Source organism: Bidens hawaiensis, unplaced genomic scaffold, assembly GCF_021521415.1.
Source record: "Bidens hawaiensis isolate Kalapana, Puna unplaced genomic scaffold, B.hawaiensis_p1.1 tig00001960_1, whole genome shotgun sequence".
NCBI classification, from domain to species: Eukaryota; Viridiplantae; Streptophyta; class Magnoliopsida; order Asterales; family Asteraceae; genus Bidens; species Bidens hawaiensis.
The window spans coordinates 2,814,892-2,838,824 of NW_027491108.1; the positions used below are offsets into that span (position 1 = coordinate 2,814,892).

A 23,933-nucleotide genomic window follows, 5' to 3' on the forward strand; every position below is an offset into this window, starting at 1 on the left:
AGATTCTCTCATTGCTATTCTTCCAAATTCTTCAAAAAACTGTATCACAACCTGGGTAATCTAGGCTTTTTAAAATTTAGTGTTTGCACTTAAAAAACTATAAAACTGAAACACTCACATATGAAACATGGTAAGATCATATGATTTTAAAGGACATAAAACAATTTATAGCTACTATATAAAAATAAAGTTATTTTTACTATTATTTAAATGCATTAAAATGTCTTGTTAATTTGGTATGAATAATGCTTATGATAGTAATCTGAAAAATTAACAACGGATTTCAAACACAAAGTTTAAACATTGATGATAGAAGACATAAGTAAAGACCATGATTAAGATCTTTACCTGTAATGAAACATAATACATAGATCAAATGAAACTGAAAGACAATAACATGAAATGACATTTAACAACAAATCAACAAGCACGCAATAGGAAACGTCTCTTTTGTTTTTGTGCTTTATTTATATGGTGGTTTGTAGACATTAAGCATGGCGTAGAAGTTTATGAGTGTTTCGTTCTCTGGTGTCACGCTCTTAAGGGCTTCATGTGACGCTATGCGCTTCGCCCAGTTTGCAAGTTTTGGGACTCTAACTTCATCAAAGGTATTGAAATCATTAAGCTTGTCAACATGTTTTATCCATGTGACAAAACACCCAAGCATAACATCAAGATATCCTACTTGATCTCCACCAAAGTAAGCCTTCCCGTTGCTAAACTTGTTGAAGGCTTCTTCCAACACTTGTGTTGCTTCTATCACTGCTCTTTTATTGCTTCTCGTCCTGCGTTACTTATCGTCTGCCTCAACTCCTCATACAATGGGAAGAACTATGGATAATGTTTTAACATCAATATAACATATTTGACAAAAAAAAATGTTATGAAATTATGAAGGAAATATAGATGTAAATGATGTTACAGTATTTAATTATTTAATGTACCTTGGTATCAATATATGTGGCCCAAAACCGACAATTAGCACGATCTAAAGAGACCGATGGGAGGAGTTGGAATAAATCAGGTCGGATATCATCAAGATACTCGATTATGATTTGAGACTCACAAATGGGTGGTTTATCTGCAAGCAAAAGGACTGGGACTTTTTTATGAACCGGGTTTGATGTTAATAGGAGCTCACTTTTGCAAGCAAGGTTTTCATCAATGAACTCATACTTGATGGACTTGAGGTTGAGAGCGAACTGAGCACGGTTCACATATGGACTTGTAGCGGTTCCTAAAAGCTTTATTTCACTCTTTTTATCCATTGAAAGAGATGATGAATACTTGAGAAGTTGGCCAATATATATAGACAACATAAAACTAGTTATGTCCCTAGTGTTTCGATAAAAGACGAAACTACCCAATAGATTTAAATAATTACATTTGGCTTTTGTTGTAATACATGTATCCCGTGTGATTTAATGATGGTAAACGTTTCAAGCATTGGTTATCCTCGAGAATGTGTTTTATAAAGTTACATATTCAGATGTAAAGTAGAATTTGTTCACATGTACAAACCATTGTTATTCACATGTTTCTGGTTTAACTAGTCATAACCATGAATTAGAAGTCATTATTCACATGTACATCATATGGAAAGACCTTGCCTTGTAAAAATCATGGAAGGCGGTGTAAAAAAACTAAGCGTCATGATAATCTAGGCTATTTAAAATAATAAAATTTAATGCTTGCATATATGAAACATGACTAAGGTCTAAGGAGATAAAATATATACGAAAATAATAAATATATTTATTATTATTGAGTTTTTTAAAGAAAAATAAAACATATTTTAGTCTCGGTCCTCGTAGTGTATCAGTATATGGGAATACGGTGTATTGTTATGAACACTAGTGACTTAAGACCTTAAGTCCGATTGAAGTCAATAATACCACTATCGTGGACCCAATCATGCAGCACAGCCCAAGAGGCCCATCTAAATTATGCTAATAAATAGCAACACCCTCTTACTCTTTAGAGAGGGTAGAGGTGGACAACAAAACCGGTTCCTGGAACCGGTTCGACGGAACCGAACCGGAACCGAACCGTTTTTCGTAGGAACCGGTTCGGTTCCGTTTCAACCCGACGATCCGGAACCGGTTTGACATGTTTGGAGGTGGACCGGGTAGGAACCGGAACCGAACCGGAACCGGTTCTGGAACCGGTTCGACCGGAACCGGTTCGGAACCGGTTATAGCCGTTGGAGTGGTTCTAGCCGTTGGGAAACGGTTTTATGGCCGTTTTTTGACCGTTGGGGTCAAAAATGGCCGTTTTTTGGCTCCCCAAACACCCCACTACTAGTATAAATAGGTATTTGGTGTAATGGGTTCATCACAACACTCAAAACGCAAACCCGAACGCAAAAAAATACAAAAAAACGCTATTACAACGTTCTGAGTTCTCTAATCTCTTGTTTTCTCTTCTTCTATATTCATATTTGTTGTTATGGCTGCCTCACAATCATCGGTTGGTCAAGGTTCCACCGCCGGACCAAGTTTCGTTCGTATTGTACCTCATAATCGTAATCAAGAGATTTGGTGCAATTGGGATTTGGTTGAATTGAGTGACCATTCATTGAAGGCTCGGTGCAAGTTTTGTGGGATTTATTTAAACCCACTTTCGAATTCAAATTTGAAGAAACACATCGAAAGACCGTATTGCAGGGCGTTGAAACAGAACGTCGAGTCGCAACAAACGCAAATGGATAGTGAAGGCGGAATATTTACATACCAAATTGATCGAGTTCAAGATCGTATGGCGAAGTTTGTGATTCAAGAAGCTTTGCCGTTTAGCCACTTCGACAACCCTCGCTTAACCGCCATGATTCGAGATACGCTTCAACCACAATACACTCACGTAAGTCGTCATACTCTTAAACGTTATTGTTTAAAATTGTGGAAGAAGGCCAAAGAGGTACTAATTGCATATTTTGAAAATATAAATACGGGAATAAACTTAACTACTGATGTTTGGTCGGCTCCACATGGTCTACCCGAATCTTATCTTTGTGTCACCGCTCATTGGGTAGACCCGTCATCGTGGGAAATGATGAAACGCACCATTGCTTTCGAACTCTTTGAGTATCCACATACGGGAGATAATTTGTTTGAAATTTTAGATTATGTTATAAAAACTTATAAACTAGAAAATAAAATATTTTCAATTGCATTTGATAACGCGTCGAATAATACATCGGCGGTTGATAAATTAAAATTAAAATATACGCCGATTTGCAATGGTGTATTTTTTCACTCAAGGTGTGTTGCACATATCATTAATTTAATCGTGCAAGACGGACTTGCTTCGGATGAGGTTACATCGGTTATAAACGATTTTAGAGTAATGCTACATGAAGTTTTTAAGAAAAGTAAAAAAAGACAAATGGATTATAGAAAATTTTGTAAAGATACGGGAAGAAAAGCTTTGGGAGCTAATTGGGATGTACCTCATCGATGGAATTCCACTTGCATAATGTTTCAAAGTGCTTTGAAACAAAGAGACACTTTACAAATGTTTCATTCTAGTCTTGCCGAGAATGATTTGGCAATCCCCTTTTCAAATGAGAAATGGGAAATTATCAATGACTTATCGACTTTTCTTGAAGTTTTTAAAACATCAACTACGAAACTATCGGGAACGTATTATCCGACAAGTCCCTTGGTTCTTTCGGAGTTATTTTTAATCGTTAACAATCTTAAAGAATTTGAAAATAAAAGTCCAATGTTTTCAAACATCATATTACCAATGAAGTTTAAATTAAAAAAATACTTTCTTGAATTGCCACCGATTTTTACTTGCGCCGCCGCTTTAAACCCAATGTTAAATGTTACGGGGGTTGAATGTGTGATAGACGAAATTTTTTCAGCCTTAGATATGCATGAAGTTGACCCAAACTTTTCAACAGAGGCACAAAATGATTTTAACTTGAATTTTAAATTTATGTATGACTTTTATATAAATAAATATGGGTCAAACATACACATGCCTACGCCGGGGGGGTCTTCATCAAGTTCAAGTGCTCCTAGAGTACGAGACCCCATGATTAGCCTTATGAACACCGTTCGCAACGTAACGGCTAAAAAACAAAGGGGTAACACCCCTTCAAGCGAACTAGGAAGGTATAGTGCATATGATTTCTCTACCGGTTTATCCGAAGAGGAATATGGCACTTTTGATGTTTTGGCTTGGTGGAAGGTAAAGGAAACCGAGTTTCCGATTCTTGCCACCATGGCCCGTGATTTACTAACCGCCCAAGCTTCTACGGTAGCTTCGGAATCTGCTTTTTCTCTTAGTGGCAGGGTAATATCGGTGAGAAGAACAAGACTGAATTCGGAGTCGGTGGAGATGTGCATTTGCTTGAAGGATCACTTGGACTCAATCGATCGTGTTCAACACGTAACCACTCTGGAAGACGAAACACCACTTGATGTTCGAGTGCACGACGAACAAGAAGGCGTTTCTACAAGTAATTCTGATGAATAAGTCGCCACTCAATAATTACGACGAACAAGAAGGCTTTTATAGAAATAATATGTCACAACTTTATATTTATAAGTTTAATGTTTTGTTAGTTTGTTTTTGAATATTTTAAAACATGTAACCTTTTTTTTTTGAACTTCTTAAAGTAAATAAAATGAATTTTATGTTAATTGTTTTTTTTATTTAACATGTTATACAAATACGAGCAGCGGAAACGAAAAACGAAAAAAAAAATATTTTTTACACTGTAACCGGTTGGAACCGGTTACAGTGTAAGAACCGGTTTAGGAACCGGTCAGAACCGGTTCCACCGGTTCCGGGTCCGAGGGTTGGGGAACCGGTTCGGTTCCCTAACCGGTTCGAACATGGAATCGGTTTAAACAGTGATGTTGACTAATGGAACCGGTTCTGAACCGGTTCCGGTTCCTTTGACCAACCCGATTTGATCACCTATAAGAGAGGGTGTATGTAAAAAAGAGAATGTGTGTAAAATGAGTGTATGAATAACAAAAAGGGTGCCTGAATAGACAAACCCATACATAATCATATAATGATAGCTAACGGCACAACTGAACTGACTAAATAGTAAGTTTTCAACCTGTCTAAACCTGTTATTCACCAAAAATTCAAACTTACGACAATGTAAAACTGTAAATATCTTGGGACTTCCATAACAGGATTAGGGTATTAGCACAAAATTCTGCTGCAACATTGCAGATCAATTCAGACACTATTTTGAAACTCCTGATATGCAAAAACTAAACATTTTATTTTTCATTTCCTCAAATTGTACACTTTAATAAAGCTCGAGATCATTTTTGTGCCGCTAGTTGTCGAATAACATATGGAAGGATGCCACCATGATTGAAATATTCCAACTCCACCTTCAGAAAAACAAAAGGTTAATATTTGTTTTGAATGTGTGTATATGTTTATAATTTTATATATTTACCTCGGTGTCAAAACGGGCTGTACACATGAATGATTTTCCAGCATCGGTTTTGACAGTGACATCTTGACCAGGCCGGATCTCGTTAATATTATTTGGTAAGTCAATGGTATATCGTTCATGGCCGGTCAACTGCAGTGAGTCAGCATCTTCCCCGGCTTTGAAGCAAAGAGGTATAATACCTATTCCCACCAGGTTACTTCTATGAATTCTCTCAAAACTCTTTGCAATTACCGCTTTCACTCCCTGTCGCATATTTAGAAAGAATTTTCAGCCAATAACTTTAAAGGGTAAAAACAGGAATCCAGAATAATTACCAATAGCATGGGACCCTTGGCAGCCCAATCTCTAGAGCTTCCACTTCCATACTCTGCACCCGCCAAAACAATTGTATCCTGGCCCGCAGCCTTGTACCTCTGTAAAATGATTACAAGTTAAAAATAATCCTCTTTTATACATTTATATTAATATGCATACATTTGATTGTGAGTGAAAAACACTATTCACTTCTTACAAGTGCTTGAAGCATTGCTTTTTCCAAATTACAAAAAGACCACCTCTAAACTTACCAGTTAGACCCTAAAGTCTGACTTTTACTTTTTTTTCCTAACCAATCGTGTTACTTGGACCACTAAACAATTTCTTTTTATTTTTTCGTTTTTGTGTTTCTCTTACAACTTTAAAGATGCGATGTTTATTAAGTTCAAAGTATGCTTTTGCGACATGCTTATCTTTATCTACGTATCGACATAAACTTTGTTTAAAACTGAGTTGTTAATGGTAATGCACAAGTGACCAAAGCACAAACGTACACGCCATTAAAGTTGTGTCACGGTTTCTTTCTTTTTTTGTAAAAGAATGACACTTACCCTTTCCGTTAGGGGTGTTCATCAGGTCGGTTATTGCTTATTTGCATAAGTTTATTCATATTTGAAATTTTGTCCATAACCGATATCTTAACCGAGCCGAATTCGCAATTGTCTAACCGAACCAAATTCAATTTGATTTCAGTTACTGAGAAAACCTAATTAACCGAACATCATTTCTTACTAGATTTGCTTCATATTTTTGTTCAGGACATTAGTTAGTGTATCGCAATCCGGATACAGCTAATACCAAACTGGAAACCAAATTTGCAAATCAGATCGGTTTTTCTGGTTACGTACACGGTTTGGTTTCCGTTGTTACGTATATTTCGTTAAACTTTTTCCGTGGGTTTACCTGTATTCTAGAAACTTTTGTGAATGGTCTATGATTAACGATAAGCGCAAACGCGCGGGCGCAAATACTATACTACTTAGTAAGAAATAATAACAATCAAGAATAAAAATTACCAATGCTGCATCAAAAACCGAGAGTTTCTCTCCTGTTGGAATATGAACCGTTGCGGGGCCAACTTCTCCTTTCAATAGCTTATTTACAATGCGTATATTAGCAAAAGTACCCCTGGCCATAATTTCATCATTACCTCTTCGACTACCATAAGAATTAAAGTCTTTGCGGACAACACCACGGTCAACAAGAAACTTAGCAGCCGGGCTGTCTTTGTGAATGCTTCTTGCAGGTGAAATGTGATCGGTTGTGATACTATCACCAAAGTTGAGTAAGCAATAAGCGTCCTTCACACCGTGGGCCCCAGGTGGGTCCATTGTCATGTTTTCAAAATATGGTGGTTTGTGAATGTAGGTGGAGTTTTCATCCCATGAGTATAGCTTTGATTCAGGGACGCTTAGATCATTCCACATTGGATTTCCCTTGGTCACGGACTTGTAAGTACTCTTAAACATGTCAGGTAAAACACTTGATTGAACAGCCTGCAACAATTACATTTGAAGTTCGATTATGTTCAAATATCTAGAAACGAACGAACATGAAAAATGTTTTTTGTTCTTTTAGTTAAACGGACAAACATGAACAAATGACTCATTTTGTTCAGTATGTTCGTGAAAGTCCATTGATGTTTGTTCATTTATGTTTCGTTTATATATTCACATAATTTGGTAGGTCTGTTATAACTTTGTCTAGTTTACGAAATTAAGATGTCATCCATTACATTTTAGTCAAGTTCTATTATTCTTTTAGATCTAATAGATTTGATGTTAAGTTCACTTTTAATTGGTGTTTGTTCTCTCAAATATGTTCAGTTACGTGTGTTCGTTACATGTTCATTTTTTTAACGAAACGCGAACAAGAAAACCTCACTCGTTTAGTTGTTCGCGTTCAATCGTTTGTTCAGTTAACGTTACCTCTGCAATTTCCTCAGTACTTGGCCAAATATCCCTGAAATAAACGTCCTTTCCGTCTTTTCCGACTCCAATTGGTTCCTTCCCAAAATCAATATTAACCTGGCAAAGGAAGTGACATTCTTTAATATTAATTTTGTTAAGGATTTAAACTTAATTGTTTTAAGTTTTAACACTAAATAAAGTTGAATATTACCATGCCAGCAAGGGCATAGGCAACAACCAAGGGAGGCGATGCAAGATAGTTTGCTCTTGTTAAAGGATGAACACGCCCCTCAAAGTTTCGGTTCCCGGAAAGAACGGCTGATGCAAGAATATCTGCACAAACATAGGTTATTATAGATGATTCACCCAATCAATAGAATGAAGGCTAACAAGTAGGCCTGTAAACGAACTGAACGTTCAGTGAACCATTCGTAAACATACGACGGGATGTTTTGTTTATATAATAAACGAACAAACATGAACAAACTTTTTTGTTCATTTATTTAAACATACGAACATAAACACCTGTCTCGTTAGTTCATTTTATGTTCATGAACGTTCGTTCCGACCCATGACCCGTTTCGACCCAACCCATTTGCCACCCCTAGTATGAGCTGTAATTAAAAGAAACTAACTTGCAACCACATATGTTAACAGCAAATTACTCAATTCATGACTGTCGTTCAGTATCTACTCTATAATCACCTTGTGTGGAACAAGCACCATATCCACAAGGATCCCATCATTCAGTTAGAAGGGCATTTGTAAATTGAAAATAAAAGATGGGTAAATGGGTAATTTTATTTGAAAAGGGGAAATATGTAATTTATTTTTTGGCTTGGGTAAATATGTTATTAAGGATTTTAGTAAGGGGATATATGTAAAAAATCCTATTAAAAAAGGCGAACGCAAGAGTAATTATACCATTATCAGTAATAGCAGAACCAACTGATTCATCCAAGTCCCCTGAATTTCCAATACATGTTGTGCATCCGTATCCAACAATGTTGAACCCTTGTTCATTTAAATACTTCTGCAACCCACTATTAAATAAAAAAATTAATCAATGCAAGTTTTTTTTACTTATATGTTAATAGGAAATGAACTAAAGAAGTAATGTTTTTTTACTTATATGTTAATTGTAAATGCACTAAAGAAGTAATGTAATAGTAAACATGTTCTTAGCCAGTACAAGTCAATACCTTTGCTGCAAGTATTTTGTAACAACTCCAGAGCCTGGAGCAAGACTTGTTTTAACCCATGGTTTAACCTGGTCATTGACACAATAAATACAAATTTTTACACCAAAATATAATAAGAAAAAATGTTTTTTTTTCATTGTATGTAGCATTAGGACTGTTCAAAGGGTAAGACCCTACCCGGACCCTTTACCCTTTTAGGAAGAAATGTGGACCCGAGACCCAACCCTCTAAACAATAAAAGGGTCGGGTATAAATAAGGGTTTCAAGGGTCCAACCCTTTACCCTTTAATGCAGTAATTGCAGCTACTTTTCTGCATTTACTAGTTGCATATCTCATAGATGACTTTTATATATGAATCCTAGAACAATTATACTTTTACTTAATAACACAGTAAACTCTAACTTCGAAAGTTTATCAATAATTTGAACCGATACAAATAATATTCACATTCATAAATTATATGTAGAGAACAATTTAGTGATTTTCATACATACATACATACATATATATATATACATATATGTTTCCAATCAGTAGTATGGCCTTTTATTTTTATTTTTCATAGTAGTTGGGAAATTTATGATGAATCATATATAAAATACAAACCTCTCCTACATTTCAGATTAATCGCGAATCTGATGTATATCTATCTAGAAACTAGTAAACAGGTCAAGGGTTTGAAAAAGGGTCAGACCCTTGAAACCCTTTTACCCTTTAAGGTGAAATTTAAATACCCTTTACCCAACCCATATTATATATTCGGGTCTAATTAAGGGTTTTACGAGTCGGGTAAAAGGGTTTCATAGGTCTGACCCTTATCTTGCTCACCCCTACAGTAGCATGCTTTCAACCTTTTACCCATTCTAATATATTGTCACCTTATAGCACGTAATATGCTGAAGTGGCACAAAACCATATCAATACATCACCAAACAAAGATGGTGCCATGCCACCATTATACTTGCTGTGGAAGGGTTAGATCAATGTACATGGGCTTATCACCCCAAAATCCAAAATGAACTTGCTTACACATCTTGCTCTGTGTGTGTAAGTAAAAATGCTTGTTTCCATTGTAACATATTTTAAAATTTTACCGCTGTAGGTAAGTACCTTCTAATAGCATGTGCAATGCTAAATCACGTCATAAAAAAAGGTGTCATCTCACCAGTTTATCGAATACAGAAGGTACTAGCATACAATGGTAAAAAAGATTGAATGTATCTTTGTTACTTTATATATAATGGGAAATAAATACTTTTTAACATGCTAAGACAAAAAGGTGGAACACATACACAAACACGCATGTAGGCCTGTAAACGAACCAAATGATCAGTGAACTATTCATGAACCATTCAGCGGGAAGATCGTTTATTTAATAAAAAACCAACATAAGAACAAACTTTTGTTCATTTAACTAAAGGAACGAACATGAGCACATGTCCCGTTCGTTCATTTACATTCGTGAACATCTGTTGATGTCTGTTATGTTCTTTTGTGTTCATTCTTTTATATCTATTTACTTATGTCCGTTCTCTTAAATAATCATTCTTTATTTATTACTAATATTAATTTAAGATCAATTTGAATTGCATAGTCAAAACCTTTATTATATATCTTTATTTACTTTTTAAATGTCAGATTTAAAGATCAAGGTATTTTAGACGTTAATTTGGGAATACGCTTATATTTAGTAAATATTCGTTTGTGTTCGTTCATTTGTGTTTGATTATATTCATTGAATTCATTCATGTTCGTGAACCATTCTTTTAGCATATTAGCAAGCACACATAGATGAACACGATCATTTTCTTGATGATCAAACATGACCAAGAAGATCCATTCGTTTAAGTGTTCATGTTTGTTCATTTAAAGTTAAACAAACAAGCCCTGTTCGTGTTTGTTCAGTTGGCCTACACACACACACATATATTAGTAAGTTGACTTAACCTGTAGGCCCAGTTCACAGGCCTTTTTGGCAACAAGACCAGCTCCAAGCATAACACTAGGGTTTGATGTATTCGTGCAGCTTGTGATAGCAGCAATCACAACACTTCCATGCCTAAGTTCTGCTGGCTGTCCATGAAAATCAAACTTTGCAACTTTGTCTTGTGCATCTTTCGGTAACGCAAATCCCTGAAATTGAGATTTTAAAATTAACAAATCAATAGTAATAAGATTTTTATGCATAAAGCATTAAGATTTAGACTTTGATGTTCATGAAGTATATTCACCTTGAATCCCACTTTATTATCAAGGCAAGATTGCCAATCTGCCTTCATTTCTTTCAAAGGGACCCGGTCATGAGGTCTATCAAAATGAAACAGTGAATGATGATGTTTAAACATGGATTGAAAACACTACAGAGATTAATGGTTATGTGGGACCCACCTCTTTGGCCCTGAAATACAGGGTTCCACTTCTGAAAGGTTTAGCTCCAAGTAAGATGAGTAGACTCTTTCTTGTTGTGGCTGAGATTAATAAAAAAAAAGTGGTAATCAATCAATCAATCAATCAATCATGCCCAGTAAAATCCCACCGACAGCAAAGCTATAAGTAGGGTCTGGGGAGGGTGGGATGTAGGCACACCGTACCTCTATCCAAAGGAATAAAGAGGTTGCTTCCAGAGAGACCCTCGGCTCTAAGTACATGTGTATGAAGCAAAATAAAGGAAATCAAAGTTTAACAGTTATATAAAAACTACTACTAATTATAATAATATTAATAATAAGATCACAGTTTAACAGCTATATAAAAGCTAATAATAATAATAATAATAATAATAATAATAATAATAATAATATATGTAAGGGAAATACCATTATGGTATTTCAATCATGCCCAGTAAAATCCCACCGACAGCAAAGCTATAAGTAGGGTCTGGGGAGGGTGGGATGTAGGCACACCGTACCTCTATCCAAAGGAATAAAGAGGTTGCTTCCAGAGAGACCCTCGGCTCTAAGTACATGTGTATGAAGCAAAATAAAGGAAATCAAAGTTTAACAGTTATATAAAAACTACTACTAATTATAATAATAATATAATAAGATCACAGTTTAACAGCTATATAAAAGCTAATAATAATAATAATAATAATAATAATAATATATGTAAGGGAAATACCATATGTAAGCTAATAATAATAATAATAATAATAATAATAATAATAAAGTGGTAAGTTATATACTATAATAAAACTAACTAGTCAAGTGGCAATAAATGATAATGATAATAATAATAATAATAATAAAACAACTTACCTCATTGTAATCAACAAACATTTTGTTTGCTCGTAAGTATGCTTCTATCATAGCAACCTGAAGAGTGAAAGTGAGCAGGTCAAGTGATGAGTTTGGGTTTAGTCAAAACAGATTAGGGTGACCCCCCATAAACGAACCGAACATTTAGTGAACCATTCATGAAACATTCTGCAAAGTGAGTTTATATAATAAACGAACGGACATGGACAAAAAAACTTAATTCATTCAGTTAAACGAACGAGCATGAATACATGTCTTGTCCTCGTGAACATTTGTTTATTTAAATCTGTCTGTGTTCGTTAGTTTACGTTTCTTTAATATATTCATTTAAACTTTTAAGCCCCGTAACAATTTAGTCTAGTTTTACTACATTTTAGGTCCAACACCTTGTTATTCATCTATGTTCAATTATGTCCGTCCACATCTGTTCACAATCTGTTCGTTTATATTGTTAACGAACAAAATAAACGAATACGAACACATTCAGTATCTTAAAGAACGAACAAACCTCATTTGTTTAGTTGTTTGTGTTCGATCGTTTGTCCGGTTCAAGTTGTACAAACAAACACGAACATTTTCGGTTCGTTTACACTTTACAAGCCTAAAAATGAACATACCGTTTCATCACTTCGTCCAGTTAACTTGAGATACTGAAGAGTAACTTGATCAACTGGGAAGAACCCCATTGTTGCACCATACTCAGGCGACATGTTGGCAATAGTAGCCCTGTCAGCAAGTGATATTTTACCCACACCATCACCTAACAAAATAAAATGCACACATCAATATCTTTTTTGCACCACACCTTCAAACTACAACCAAGTTTACCTACCATGAAATTCAACAAATTTTCCTACAACACCATGTTTTCTTAGCATTTGGGTAACAGTCAAAACCAAATCAGTAGCAGTTACACCATCACGCAGTTTCCCTGATAACTTGAACCCAACAACACCAGGCAAAACCATGCTCATTGGCTGTCAATGTCATAATATACTGTTAGAAAATGTGTATATCTTTCATAAACAGAATTTGTACAAATAGTAAACGAACCAAAAGTTTCAGTGAAACGTTCGGCGGGAGAACATGAACACATATTTTGTTCATATAGTTTAAAAAACTAACATGAACACATGTCTTTTTCATTCATTTATGCTAATGAACGTTCATTTAAGTTTGTTCCTTTATGTTTGTCCATATATTCACCAACTTTTTGGGTACGTTCATTAAAATTAATATATGTTCGTTAGTTTACGTTTGTTTAAGTTGTCAACATATCCATTTAATTATTTTGGCCCATTACAACTTAGTCTAGTTTAATAACTTTTTAACCCCGACACATTTTAACTAGTTTTAGCTCAGTTATGTTCATTCATCTATGTCCAGTTATGTTCGTTCATGAACCGTTCGTTAATACTGTTAACTAACGAACACAAGCGTGTTCATTTTCTTATCAAACAAACACGAACAAGAAATCCACATTTGTTTATGTGTCCATGTTCGATTGTTTGTTCGTTGAAGGACTGAAGGCTAAATGAACGAACACGAACATGCCTCATTCGTTTCGTTTACAAGCCTATGCACAAAACTGTGGTAAAGTATTTATGTTGTTACCTGCCCAAGCATTGCAGCCTCTGCTTCAATTCCACCAACTCCCCAACCGGCAACACCTAATCCGTCAATCATAGTAGTGTGGGAATCGGTTCCAACAACACTATCAGGGTACAGCATTCCATCAGTGTTAAAAACAACACGTCCAAGATATTCAAGGTTAACCTGAAATTTTGAAGGAAAAAAAAAAGATGCATAATTAGTACTGGTTCCTTCACTGGTTGCATTACATCTAATAAATAAAAAAAAAGCATAGACCAAAAAAAAATATGTACATAAGGGATTGGAGTTAATCGAAAGATACTTCAACACAATGAGAAGAATAAAGTTTGAACAAAATTATTTAAAGGGTTGTGTGGACTAAAAGAAGATTTTGGGCGGCATTCAATGCATTTGACGCATTTGATCAGTAACTCTGCGAACTAAATTCTTTTATTTGACCCAACATTTAGTGAACCGTTGGCAGAAAGTTAAGCAAACAACCCTGAACACACACGAAGTTCGTTCATTTATGTTCGTGAGCGTCCGCTATGTTTGTTCATTTACGTTCGGTAGCTTGTATATTCATTTAAATTGTTATGTCCATAACAATTTAGTCTACTTTTATAAAATTAATATATCATCCATTACTATTAGTCTAGTTTTACTAATTTTAGACACAACAGATTGATGTTCATGTTTACTGTTGATTGATGTTCGTTCATTTGTATTTAGTTACGCATATTCGTTTGTGTTCGTTTATGTTCGTGAAACAGTCGTTTATATTGTTCACGAATGAGCATAAAGGAGCACGAACACATCCTTAACGAACGAACTCAAACAAGAAAACTCCATTCGTTTAGTGGTTCATATTTGATTGTGGTCTTGCTAAAGTTAAACGACCAAACATGAGCAATCCCCATTTGTGTTCGTTCGGTTCATTCACATGCCTATTTGGCCCATTTGGGATATAACAAAACTCAAACTGATCAATTTATAAGTAAATGAATAGAAATTGCAATCTCGAATAAGTAATAAGCACCAGTATAGCTAAATCAAAAGACCCTATACCTGATGCACAATACCAGATCCTGGTGGAACCACAAGCATGTTTTGAAAAGTTTTGGACCCCCATTTTAGAAAAGCAAATCTCTCCTTGTTTCTCTGAAATTCAAGTTCCATATTTGCTTTTACTGCATTTTCAGACCTAGCAACATCAACTTGAACCGAATGATCAACCACAAGATGAAAATGAGAAATAAATAACCAAAAAAAACAAATTAAGATTCATATATAAATGTATGTAGAACCATGCGTACCAAAGGATTGATTTTGTTTGAGTCTCCACCAAGGTTATTTATGGCATCACGCATGCATGCAAGATCTACTACAGCTGGCACACCAGTAAAATCCTAAAAAATAAACAAACATTAAAATGCATCTTCTTCAACAGAATATAAAAAACTGAGCCAAAAAGTTAAAAATATATACTTGCAACAGAACACGGGCAGGCTTGAATGGAATCTCAACTTGCTTTGGAGCAGTCTTCTCCCAATCAATGATTTTCTCAACATCTTCTTTAGTGACTTGGAAATTGTCACAGTTACGGATCGCTGATTCCAGAAGTATCCTAATTGAATAGGGCAGCTTGTCTGATTTTCATATGAACAGAATGTTGATCAGTTAAAATCATTAACAATATGCATTTCCACTAATTTATATACTCTTAAAATGAAGACATTCTATCAAATTTACCTATTCTTGGATCATTCAAAGCAGGCAAACCATAGAACTTTCCAAACTCTCCACCTCCAGGCTTAGGGAGACCAGTCAAAATCCCACTGAAAGCATTCTGCGAGGCTGTAGATGCATTTCATAAACTAATCAGGTCTAAAAGTTCATAAACAATCATTAACTTCACGTAATTAAAACAAAAAACTCTAAAATTCCAAAAAAAGGCAAGAAAAGATAATTATATTATCATATTATTATTTGTTAGCTCATAAGCATAATCCTGCTTGACAAATAAGCTACTATATAACACTCACAACCGTCAGTTCAAATTGCATAATTAAATAACTGAATTTTAGTTCAAACACCACCGCACCAATTATTATCATACAAACTACAGAACTACACGAAACATAAGCAATTGAAATGCAATAAAAAAAAGACAAGAAAAGATAATAATATTTTTATTTTATTATTTGTTAGCTCATAAGCATATTATTTGCTAGCTCAAAAGCATAATCCTGCTTGATTCATAAGCTACTAAACAACAATCAAAACCGTTTGTTCAAATTGCATAATTACGTAACTGAATTCTAGATCATACATCACCGCACCAATTATTATCATACACTCTATAACAAATCTCCGAATCATAAGCAAATAGAATGCAATCAGAAGCAAATTATAACGAATTAATTAATTAATACCAGCAGTAGCAAGAGTGCGGTGAAAACGGTCGAGAACAGGAGAAGCGGTAGTCCTGATCTGAGACGACAGAGACGCCGGAGACCTCCAATCAACGCCGTGGCTCCATCGCGAGCGGAAAGCGGCGGTTGGAGACCGGAACTGAGAGACGGCTGGCGACGGTGACGGGGACGGCGGAGATGATTTAGAATTAGTGGAAAGAGAAGAGTGGAGGCGTGTGGTTGTAGAAGACCTAGAAGCTCGGCGGAGAAGAGCTGAGGACTGAAGTCCGGTTATATGCATGCTGATTGTCTGGATTGAAGGTGAAGGTGGTGATGATTGAAGGTGGTAATTAGGGTTTGCGAATGCGAATAATTCCGAAGGGGCGTGTGGAAAAGGCAAGTTCGAAGCTCATGACAGGAATTGCAGTTATAGTTATAGAGGGTCATTTCTGGGGTCTAGAGTGCATACTTTTCAAAGAAAAATTCAAATTGAATAATAAAATATCTATATTTTATTTTATTGTTACTCATTAAAAGGTTTGAGATATTTTCGAATGATTCTTCATAGTTGATTATAACTTGTCAGCTATTTAAAAGGTTAATACATTGATTCACAAAAATAGAACAGATGCTTTTTTTCATATAAATGGAGTTACAAAATTCACGTTTACATTTTTTGACAATTATACCCCTGGAACACCACCACAACCTTAAACCACCACCATCACCGACGCCGTCGCCCCCACCCCAACACCACCACCGTCACTACCACCATAGCCGCCTCCACCACGGCCGCACCCATCCTTATTCGAACATATCTGGGTTATCCAACATTTTGTTTGAAAATTGGTAACAGAGAGATGATGATAATAATAATAATTATTATTATTATTATTATTATTATTATTATGAAACAGGGGAAGAAGAAAAATTGTTTGAAATGCTAAGAACTTAAAAGATTGATGGAGATATTATTAATTTTTTTGGGTTTTTGGGGTTAAATGAGAATTTAAAGATACCCAGATGAAGAAATTGCCATGGAAGCAAAAGGAATTGCAGGTGCAGGTGTGTGTGTGCACGCGCGCGTGTGTGCGTGTGTGTGTGAGAGAGAGAGAGTAGGTTGGGAGTAGGGGAGGCGGCTATGGTGGTAGTGACGGTGACGGTGGTGGTGATGGGGTGGGGGCAACGGCGTCGGTGATGGTGGTGGGGTGGGGGCAACGGCGTCGGTGGTGGTGTTCCAGGGATATAATTGTCAAAAATATATTTTTCCAAGAAATTGAAAATATAAACGGGAAAATTAGGAAACATAAAAAAACATTATTTCAAGACGGTTTTTTTGAGTAAAAAAGTTTTTGAAAAATTTGAACTTTTGCTCCAAGATTACAAATAATTTGGACTTTACGACATTATTTCCCCAGATCTCGTCTTTTACCTGAATTTCTTTCGAAATATCGTCTTTATTTTTATCTTTTTCCAATGCGTCTTGACAGTCCAAATTATGAAAGATTTTGAGGAAAAAAGGTCTATTTTGAGACTTCTCTCTCTAAAATGGGCTATTTTGGTAATTTTCCCTAATCAAAATGTTTAATGGTATTTTTGGCGTTTCCTTTTTTGTGCTTCATAATTTATATGTCCCCCGTGGTAATTTTTAACTTAGAAAAATATCATTTTCATTGGTCTATTTAAGATATAATTTTCATATTATATAAAATGAATTTTTAAATGTCCATGAACACTTTAAATAAAATTACAAACTTAATACATTGGTTGATAACAATGGCCTACCTAGAAAGAAAGGTGGGAAAAAGTCTGACCGGTATTTCAAAAATATAAAAAGCCAAACATTACGACTTGATGCATATAGAATTTTATTAACCCATAAATTCATAAGATATAACATATTCTTGAATTAATGTGTAATAAAATTTTTACAAGTAGAGAAAAGCATTTGCAATACATAATCCATCCAGAAATAGTCAAAAGTGGCCACATCAACACAAATATTGTGTGCATGTTTATGTCTATAGGTGTTTGTAATGCATCGTCGCATATAGATGGGTGAAGCGTATTTAATATTTTTCTTTTTCTCTTTCATTTTTAACTTTTTTATTATTATGTTAATAGTAAATTGTATACATACTTTGTGAGTAGAAACTTTAAAGGGAAAATTCTCAAAATAACCCTTTCTAAAGAGAGAAGTCTCAAAATAACCTTTTTTTCCTTAAAATATTTTATAATTTGGATTGTCAAGACGCATTGGGAAAAAGATAAAAATAAAGACGATATTTCGAAAGAAAGTTAGGTAAAAGACGAGATTTGGGGAAATAATGTCGTAAAGTCCAAATTATTTGTAATCTTGGAGCAAAAGTTCAAATTTTTAAAAAACTTTTTTATTTAAAAAAACCGTCTTGAGAGACTGTATTATTATGTTTCCTACCTTTCACGTCCATATTTTTAAATTATTGGAAAAATATATTTTTTACAATTATACCCCTAAACCACCATCACCCACTTGAACCACCGCCACCACCTTGAACCACCACCACTAACGCACCCATCACCGCCGTCGCCCCCCACCCCATACCAAAATAACCTATTTCGGCTCGATTTCGTTCCTTTCAAATCACAACATCTAACCATAACCGTCAAACAAACTAACATCAACCATCAAACTTTCAAATCAATTAACAAACTCAGGTAGATCTCATGAGTTATAACAACTAATACGTTCTTACAAGGGAAATAGAGCTTATTCCATGGATCAAGTCTTAGACGACAATCGTGTAGGAAGCAAAGATCTAGCCACAGATGATACAAAGATGGTGGAGCTATGGTTGTTATTATTGTTAGTGGTGTTGTCTCCTTCAATTTGGTAAGAAGAAGAAGATGAGGAAGTGGTATTGGTATTGGAGCTCCGGAACGGTAGCTTAAACAACCCCCAAACCTTGCCGCCGCCGCCAGTGTCCGACAGTGGTGATGGGGTGAGGGCGACGGTGGTGATGGGTGCGGTAGTGGTGGTGGTTCAAGGTGGTGATGGTGGTTCAAGTGGGTGATGGTGGTTTAGGGGTATAATTGTAAAAAATATATTTTTCCAAGAATTTAAAAACATGAACGTGAAAGGTAGGAAACATAATAACACAGTCTCAGACGGTTTTTTTGAGTAAAAAAGTTTTTGAAAAATTTGAACTTTTGCTCCAAGATTACAAATAATTTGGACTTTACCGACATTATTTCCCCAAATCTCGTCTTTTACCTGACTTTCTTTCGAAATATCGTCTTTATTTTTATCTTTTCCTAATACGTTTTGACAATCCAAATTATAAAAGATTTTGAGAAAAAAAATGTTATTTTGGGACTTCTCTCTCTGAAAGAGGCTATTTTGAGAATTTTCTTAACTTTAAAGCTTTAAGAACAATAACCATAAATTAGTTGTTATTTATATTTTAACTTAATAACTTTATTATAGTGAAAATGACATATTCCAAAATAGTGTGAGCCAACCAATCATACAACTTGACATGCATAGGATGCAAGTCAATGAGACAATGACTATTATTTAATGGTGAATACTCTTTTCCTTTCGGGAAGTGCCAATTTTTATTAATAGTATATGCACGATGTCAAAAGACTTCAATCCTACACCTTTTGGTCTTCTTTGCCAGCCACTATCAATGCCAAAAGAGAAATAAAATAACAAGAAAATGATATATTCTCTTAGTTTTTTGAAAAAGATAGTTGTAATCACTTTTTTGCTTTACAAGTACTTACACTTTCTATAGCTTTTACAAACTAATTGTATCTTAAATGAAAAAACGACAATGATATTTTATCAACTAAACAACACGACACGAGAGTTGTGTGAAAGAAATTCTAAATCAAAAACCACAAATGCATTTTGATATATTGGTTTTATAATAAAAGAGTAACTTTATATTTAAGTGTGTTTGGGTGATAGTAATTTAAGATGGGTAACTACTTACAAAGTTTCCAATTAAATAACAAAAAAATGAATTCATGTGCCTAGACAAGTCCAATAATATCTATCGGTATGAGGGTCGAATGTTACAAATGATGTACAAGTCACTCTTATGTCGTTTGCAACAAATTTCATATCTATGATATAAAATCTAATTGAGGATCATATGCCTTTAAGAGGACGTTTGTAACACGTTAGGTGAATGTTACATCTATGAATTAGTTCAAACAATAAAACAAATCTCATCAAGAACAACAAATATTAACACGATAAATGAGTTACTAAACAAAGCACATCAAATTTGACACAATTTTCACGACTCCTTTAGCACAGTCAATACATAATTAGACATAATTACCACGATAAAGAAGTTACATGATACAATCCATAAAATCCTTAGTGAACTGCATTAGCCATATAGAAGAGAGAATTTGATTTCTATATATTTACAATCCATAAAATCCTTAACAGACTATGCTAAACTAGTCATTAACATGTTGGCCCTTTTAAGTTTTAAGACCCAAACCAATTATAACTTCATGTCAGGTCATCTAGTGTTAACGAGCAGTATCTAGTGTTACTGAGCAGTGTCACGAAATCCCAGCTTCAGTCCAAACCAATTAATCATGTAAAATATATATTACATGAAGCGAATGAAAACATATTAATTAGAAGCATAGAACCATCAGGTATATACAATATATTGGTTTTAACTTGTATCACAAACAAAAGAATTAACACTTCAGTAGAAATTTTGAAAACAAACCTGTTACCAATTATCAATGCTTCATAGCTGCTTTGACAATACGAACTATCAAAGCACTTGTTTGATGACACTCTTCATATTTTCAAATTGAACATTAGCTAAGAAAATAGCATTATTTAATTAGTACACACATAATGATAAATACAACGATTTGCAGCATAAAACAGAGATATTAAGCATTTACAGGACTATAAATGCAGAGCTTAACAAGGAAACATTGTGCAGTTAGATCTAATTGCACTTCAAGTATTTGTTGAAGATTAAGCCTAGGGGAATATCTTAACGCCCAGGGAGTTAAAGCTGAGTTGGCAAGGGTTAACGATGACAAACCACTCCCTTCATGAGTTAAGGGGCGTTAAATGCAAGATGTGTTAAAATGTTAACATGCGTAAAATCCTCTGCACACGCACACACACACAATACATTAAGAATCAAATTTACATTATTTAAGAGAGGCAAAGGAGGGTTATAAAATTTCTTTCCTAGGGTGAGGTAGAGTGAAAGGCGGTGAAGTAGGTGATGTGATGTGTTCGTGGAGTTAAGGAGCGTGAATGTATACCCCATGGCCTTAGGAACAACATGACATTGTGTGATGAATGAACAATAAAAGAAGTGCATGTACAAACAGTATGATAATTGATGAAGCTATTAATGGCTTGTATATCATGTTTTTGGAGGTGATAAACATAATGTCATTCCAAAACCATAGTTAACAGTGTGATTCAGAATTTTCCTTCAAACTGATTAGACATACATAAGCATCTAAAACATTTTACTGAATCGTCGTTCATTTAAAATTATTTCACACCACAACTAGTTAAACATGATATTCATCTCATAAACAGTTCATCTTGTGTCATGGAGGCTTTAGTCAAACATAATTCTACTGTATGTAATAGTACAAAAAAATATATGATATGAAGCAAATGAAAACACAGCGTCGATAGAACCACTTGTTTGATGTCCCATAGGTGCAACCACATGTTTGATTTTGTTCTTCACGATTTCAAATCAAGCATAAGCTAAAAAAGTAAAATACAGCCACATAAATTATGCCTGCATAATGAAAAATCCAACAAATTGCAACATAAAACAAAGTTATTATGTAATTATTAGTCCAAATAAATGCAGAATTTAACAAGACAAGGTGCAGTTAGACCTAATTGCATCTCAGACATTTGTAGAAAATTAGGGGCAACATAACGCTCTTTGATAAATGAACAATTAAAAGAAGAGCATCTACAAATAGTATAATAGAACGATTAATTACTCATAATCTCATATATCATGTTTTTAAAATTCATAAACATAATTTTCACATAATAATCCTCCGAAGAACAACCTAAAATCACATTTCGCTCTTACAGAATCATCAGATAAACCAGAAATCAATGAGCAGCCACAAAATCATTAGCAAAACCATCAATCACCGGTTCAGGACCATCTGACGTCGGACCGATAACACTAGGGCTCAGAAACAACGCAGATCTAGCCGCCATGAGCTTCTTCCTCTGCGGACACCGAGGACCGTACAATCTAATTGAAAAGCACGGAGATCCGGCGTCAACGGCGGTGGTGGGAGATCTGGGAGGAGACGAAGCAACAGGTGATGACGGTGTAACGCGGAGGTGGTGAGATCTGGCGTTGATTTTGGAGTCTCGGAGTTGAGCGAGTGCGCCGGGTTTTAGGTAGCGGAGGTAGGTGGCGGTGGATCGGTTTCTGTTACGGCGGTTCATTGCGGCGGAGATTGGTGGGTTGGTGGTTTAGGGTGAGAGGAGTGGGGGTTTTAATTTAAGATAAGGGGGTGGATGGAGCGCGAAAAGGGGTAGGAGGAGGATAAATCCGTAATTATTGCTGGGTTTAAATTGTGTGACGCGGGGATTTAGATATTTTTTTATTGTTTTTCAATTATATGTATTTATTGTTTAAATGATTGATAATGATAATTTTCTACAAGAAAGTTAATGATTTTTTATTATGAATGGTAAATTTCTTTTTAATTATTGTCGTTTGTGAGGTCTGAACTTAAAATCTTAATTCTTAAATCAAGGTGTTTAAAGGTTTTGTCTTTATTAATGGGCCACCACCCTGCTAATAGAAAGTTAATGATTTTGTTATGTATATAGAAATTATTGGAGAAGTAGGATTAAGGTTAAAAGAACTTTAGGACAATGCATAATTTCTTGTTATAAATGTATTTTGGGGGTTTTTTCTTTCCTTTTTTTATTTTGTGTCACTTTGATTATTTTTGTCATATTTTCTTCCTGCTTTTAATTCAACCTAATCTATAATATATATAAATGAAAACCCTAAAATCTTACGTGTCGCGATGTGGTCGCTCCCTCCTTTTATGGAAGCCACCAGATTGCTTGGTTTTTAAATGGAGACCTCTCATTGATTTAACCCAAATTCATGGGTATGGGTCTTATCAAGACCAGATAGCTCTTAAACGGGTTATAACATCTCATTAAATAATAAATTAATCTTACCAATTATTTGATATGAAAATCCTATAAAATAAGGATATACTAAAATTCAATATCAAATTTAAAAAGAAAAATATATTATTTATAATTAATAAACAATTTTATAGTAAAAAAACATAAGCGGATCATAGGTCACCAAATCCAGATAGCTTTTAAACGGGTTATAACATATCATTTATTTATGAAACTATTTCATCATCAAACCCTAAGTATTTTATTAACTTTCTTACAATAAAGAAAATTAAAATCCAAAAAATAAATATTAAAAAACGAAAAATGTAAAACAACCATTCTCTCAAGTCATCAGATTGCTTTATTTGTAAATGAAGGCTTATCACGCATTTGACCTGAATTCACGGGTAAAGGTCTCACTAAACCCATATAGCTCTTAAATGGGCTATAACATCTCGTTATATTAAAAATTAATTTCATAAAATATTTGATATGAAAATCCTATAAAATAGGGATATACTAAAAATTAATAACCTATTTTATTTAAAAAAAGATATTATTTATAATTAAGATACAATTTTATAATAAAGAAAATAAACGGGAAATGGGTATCACCAAACCCATATA

General features: G+C 34.6%; 2 protein-coding genes and 1 pseudogene across 3 annotated transcripts; all 3 read right to left on the minus strand.

The window, feature by feature from the left end:
* Window positions 1-461: 461 nt before the first annotated feature.
* Window positions 462-1,285, minus strand: LOC143600932 (glutathione S-transferase U17-like; annotated as a pseudogene). Its single transcript, XR_013147568.1, has 2 exons — window positions 945-1,285; window positions 462-831 (listed from the first exon to the last, which is right to left on the minus strand). The product of XR_013147568.1 is annotated as a glutathione S-transferase U17-like (transcript).
* Window positions 1,286-5,124: 3,839 nt separating this feature from the next.
* Window positions 5,125-16,478, minus strand: LOC143601445 (aconitate hydratase, cytoplasmic-like). Its single transcript, XM_077078852.1, has 20 exons — window positions 16,148-16,478; window positions 15,465-15,569; window positions 15,201-15,361; window positions 15,019-15,121; window positions 14,781-14,956; window positions 13,734-13,895; window positions 12,952-13,096; window positions 12,737-12,879; window positions 12,120-12,176; window positions 11,251-11,330; window positions 11,094-11,169; window positions 10,810-10,995; window positions 8,862-8,929; window positions 8,584-8,702; window positions 7,871-7,992; window positions 7,678-7,776; window positions 6,766-7,245; window positions 5,749-5,847; window positions 5,435-5,677; window positions 5,125-5,366 (listed from the first exon to the last, which is right to left on the minus strand). Exons 1-20 carry the CDS (start codon window positions 16,425-16,427, stop codon window positions 5,295-5,297), a joined length of 2,976 nt encoding a protein of 991 aa, XP_076934967.1. The 5' UTR covers window positions 16,428-16,478; the 3' UTR covers window positions 5,125-5,294.
* A 5,778-nt stretch (window positions 16,479-22,256) lies between these two features.
* LOC143602303 (uncharacterized) lies at window positions 22,257-22,604 on the minus strand. The gene has a single exon (XM_077079467.1). It carries the CDS (start codon window positions 22,602-22,604, stop codon window positions 22,257-22,259), a length of 348 nt encoding a protein of 115 aa, XP_076935582.1.
* Between the last annotated feature and the right edge of the window lie 1,329 nt (window positions 22,605-23,933).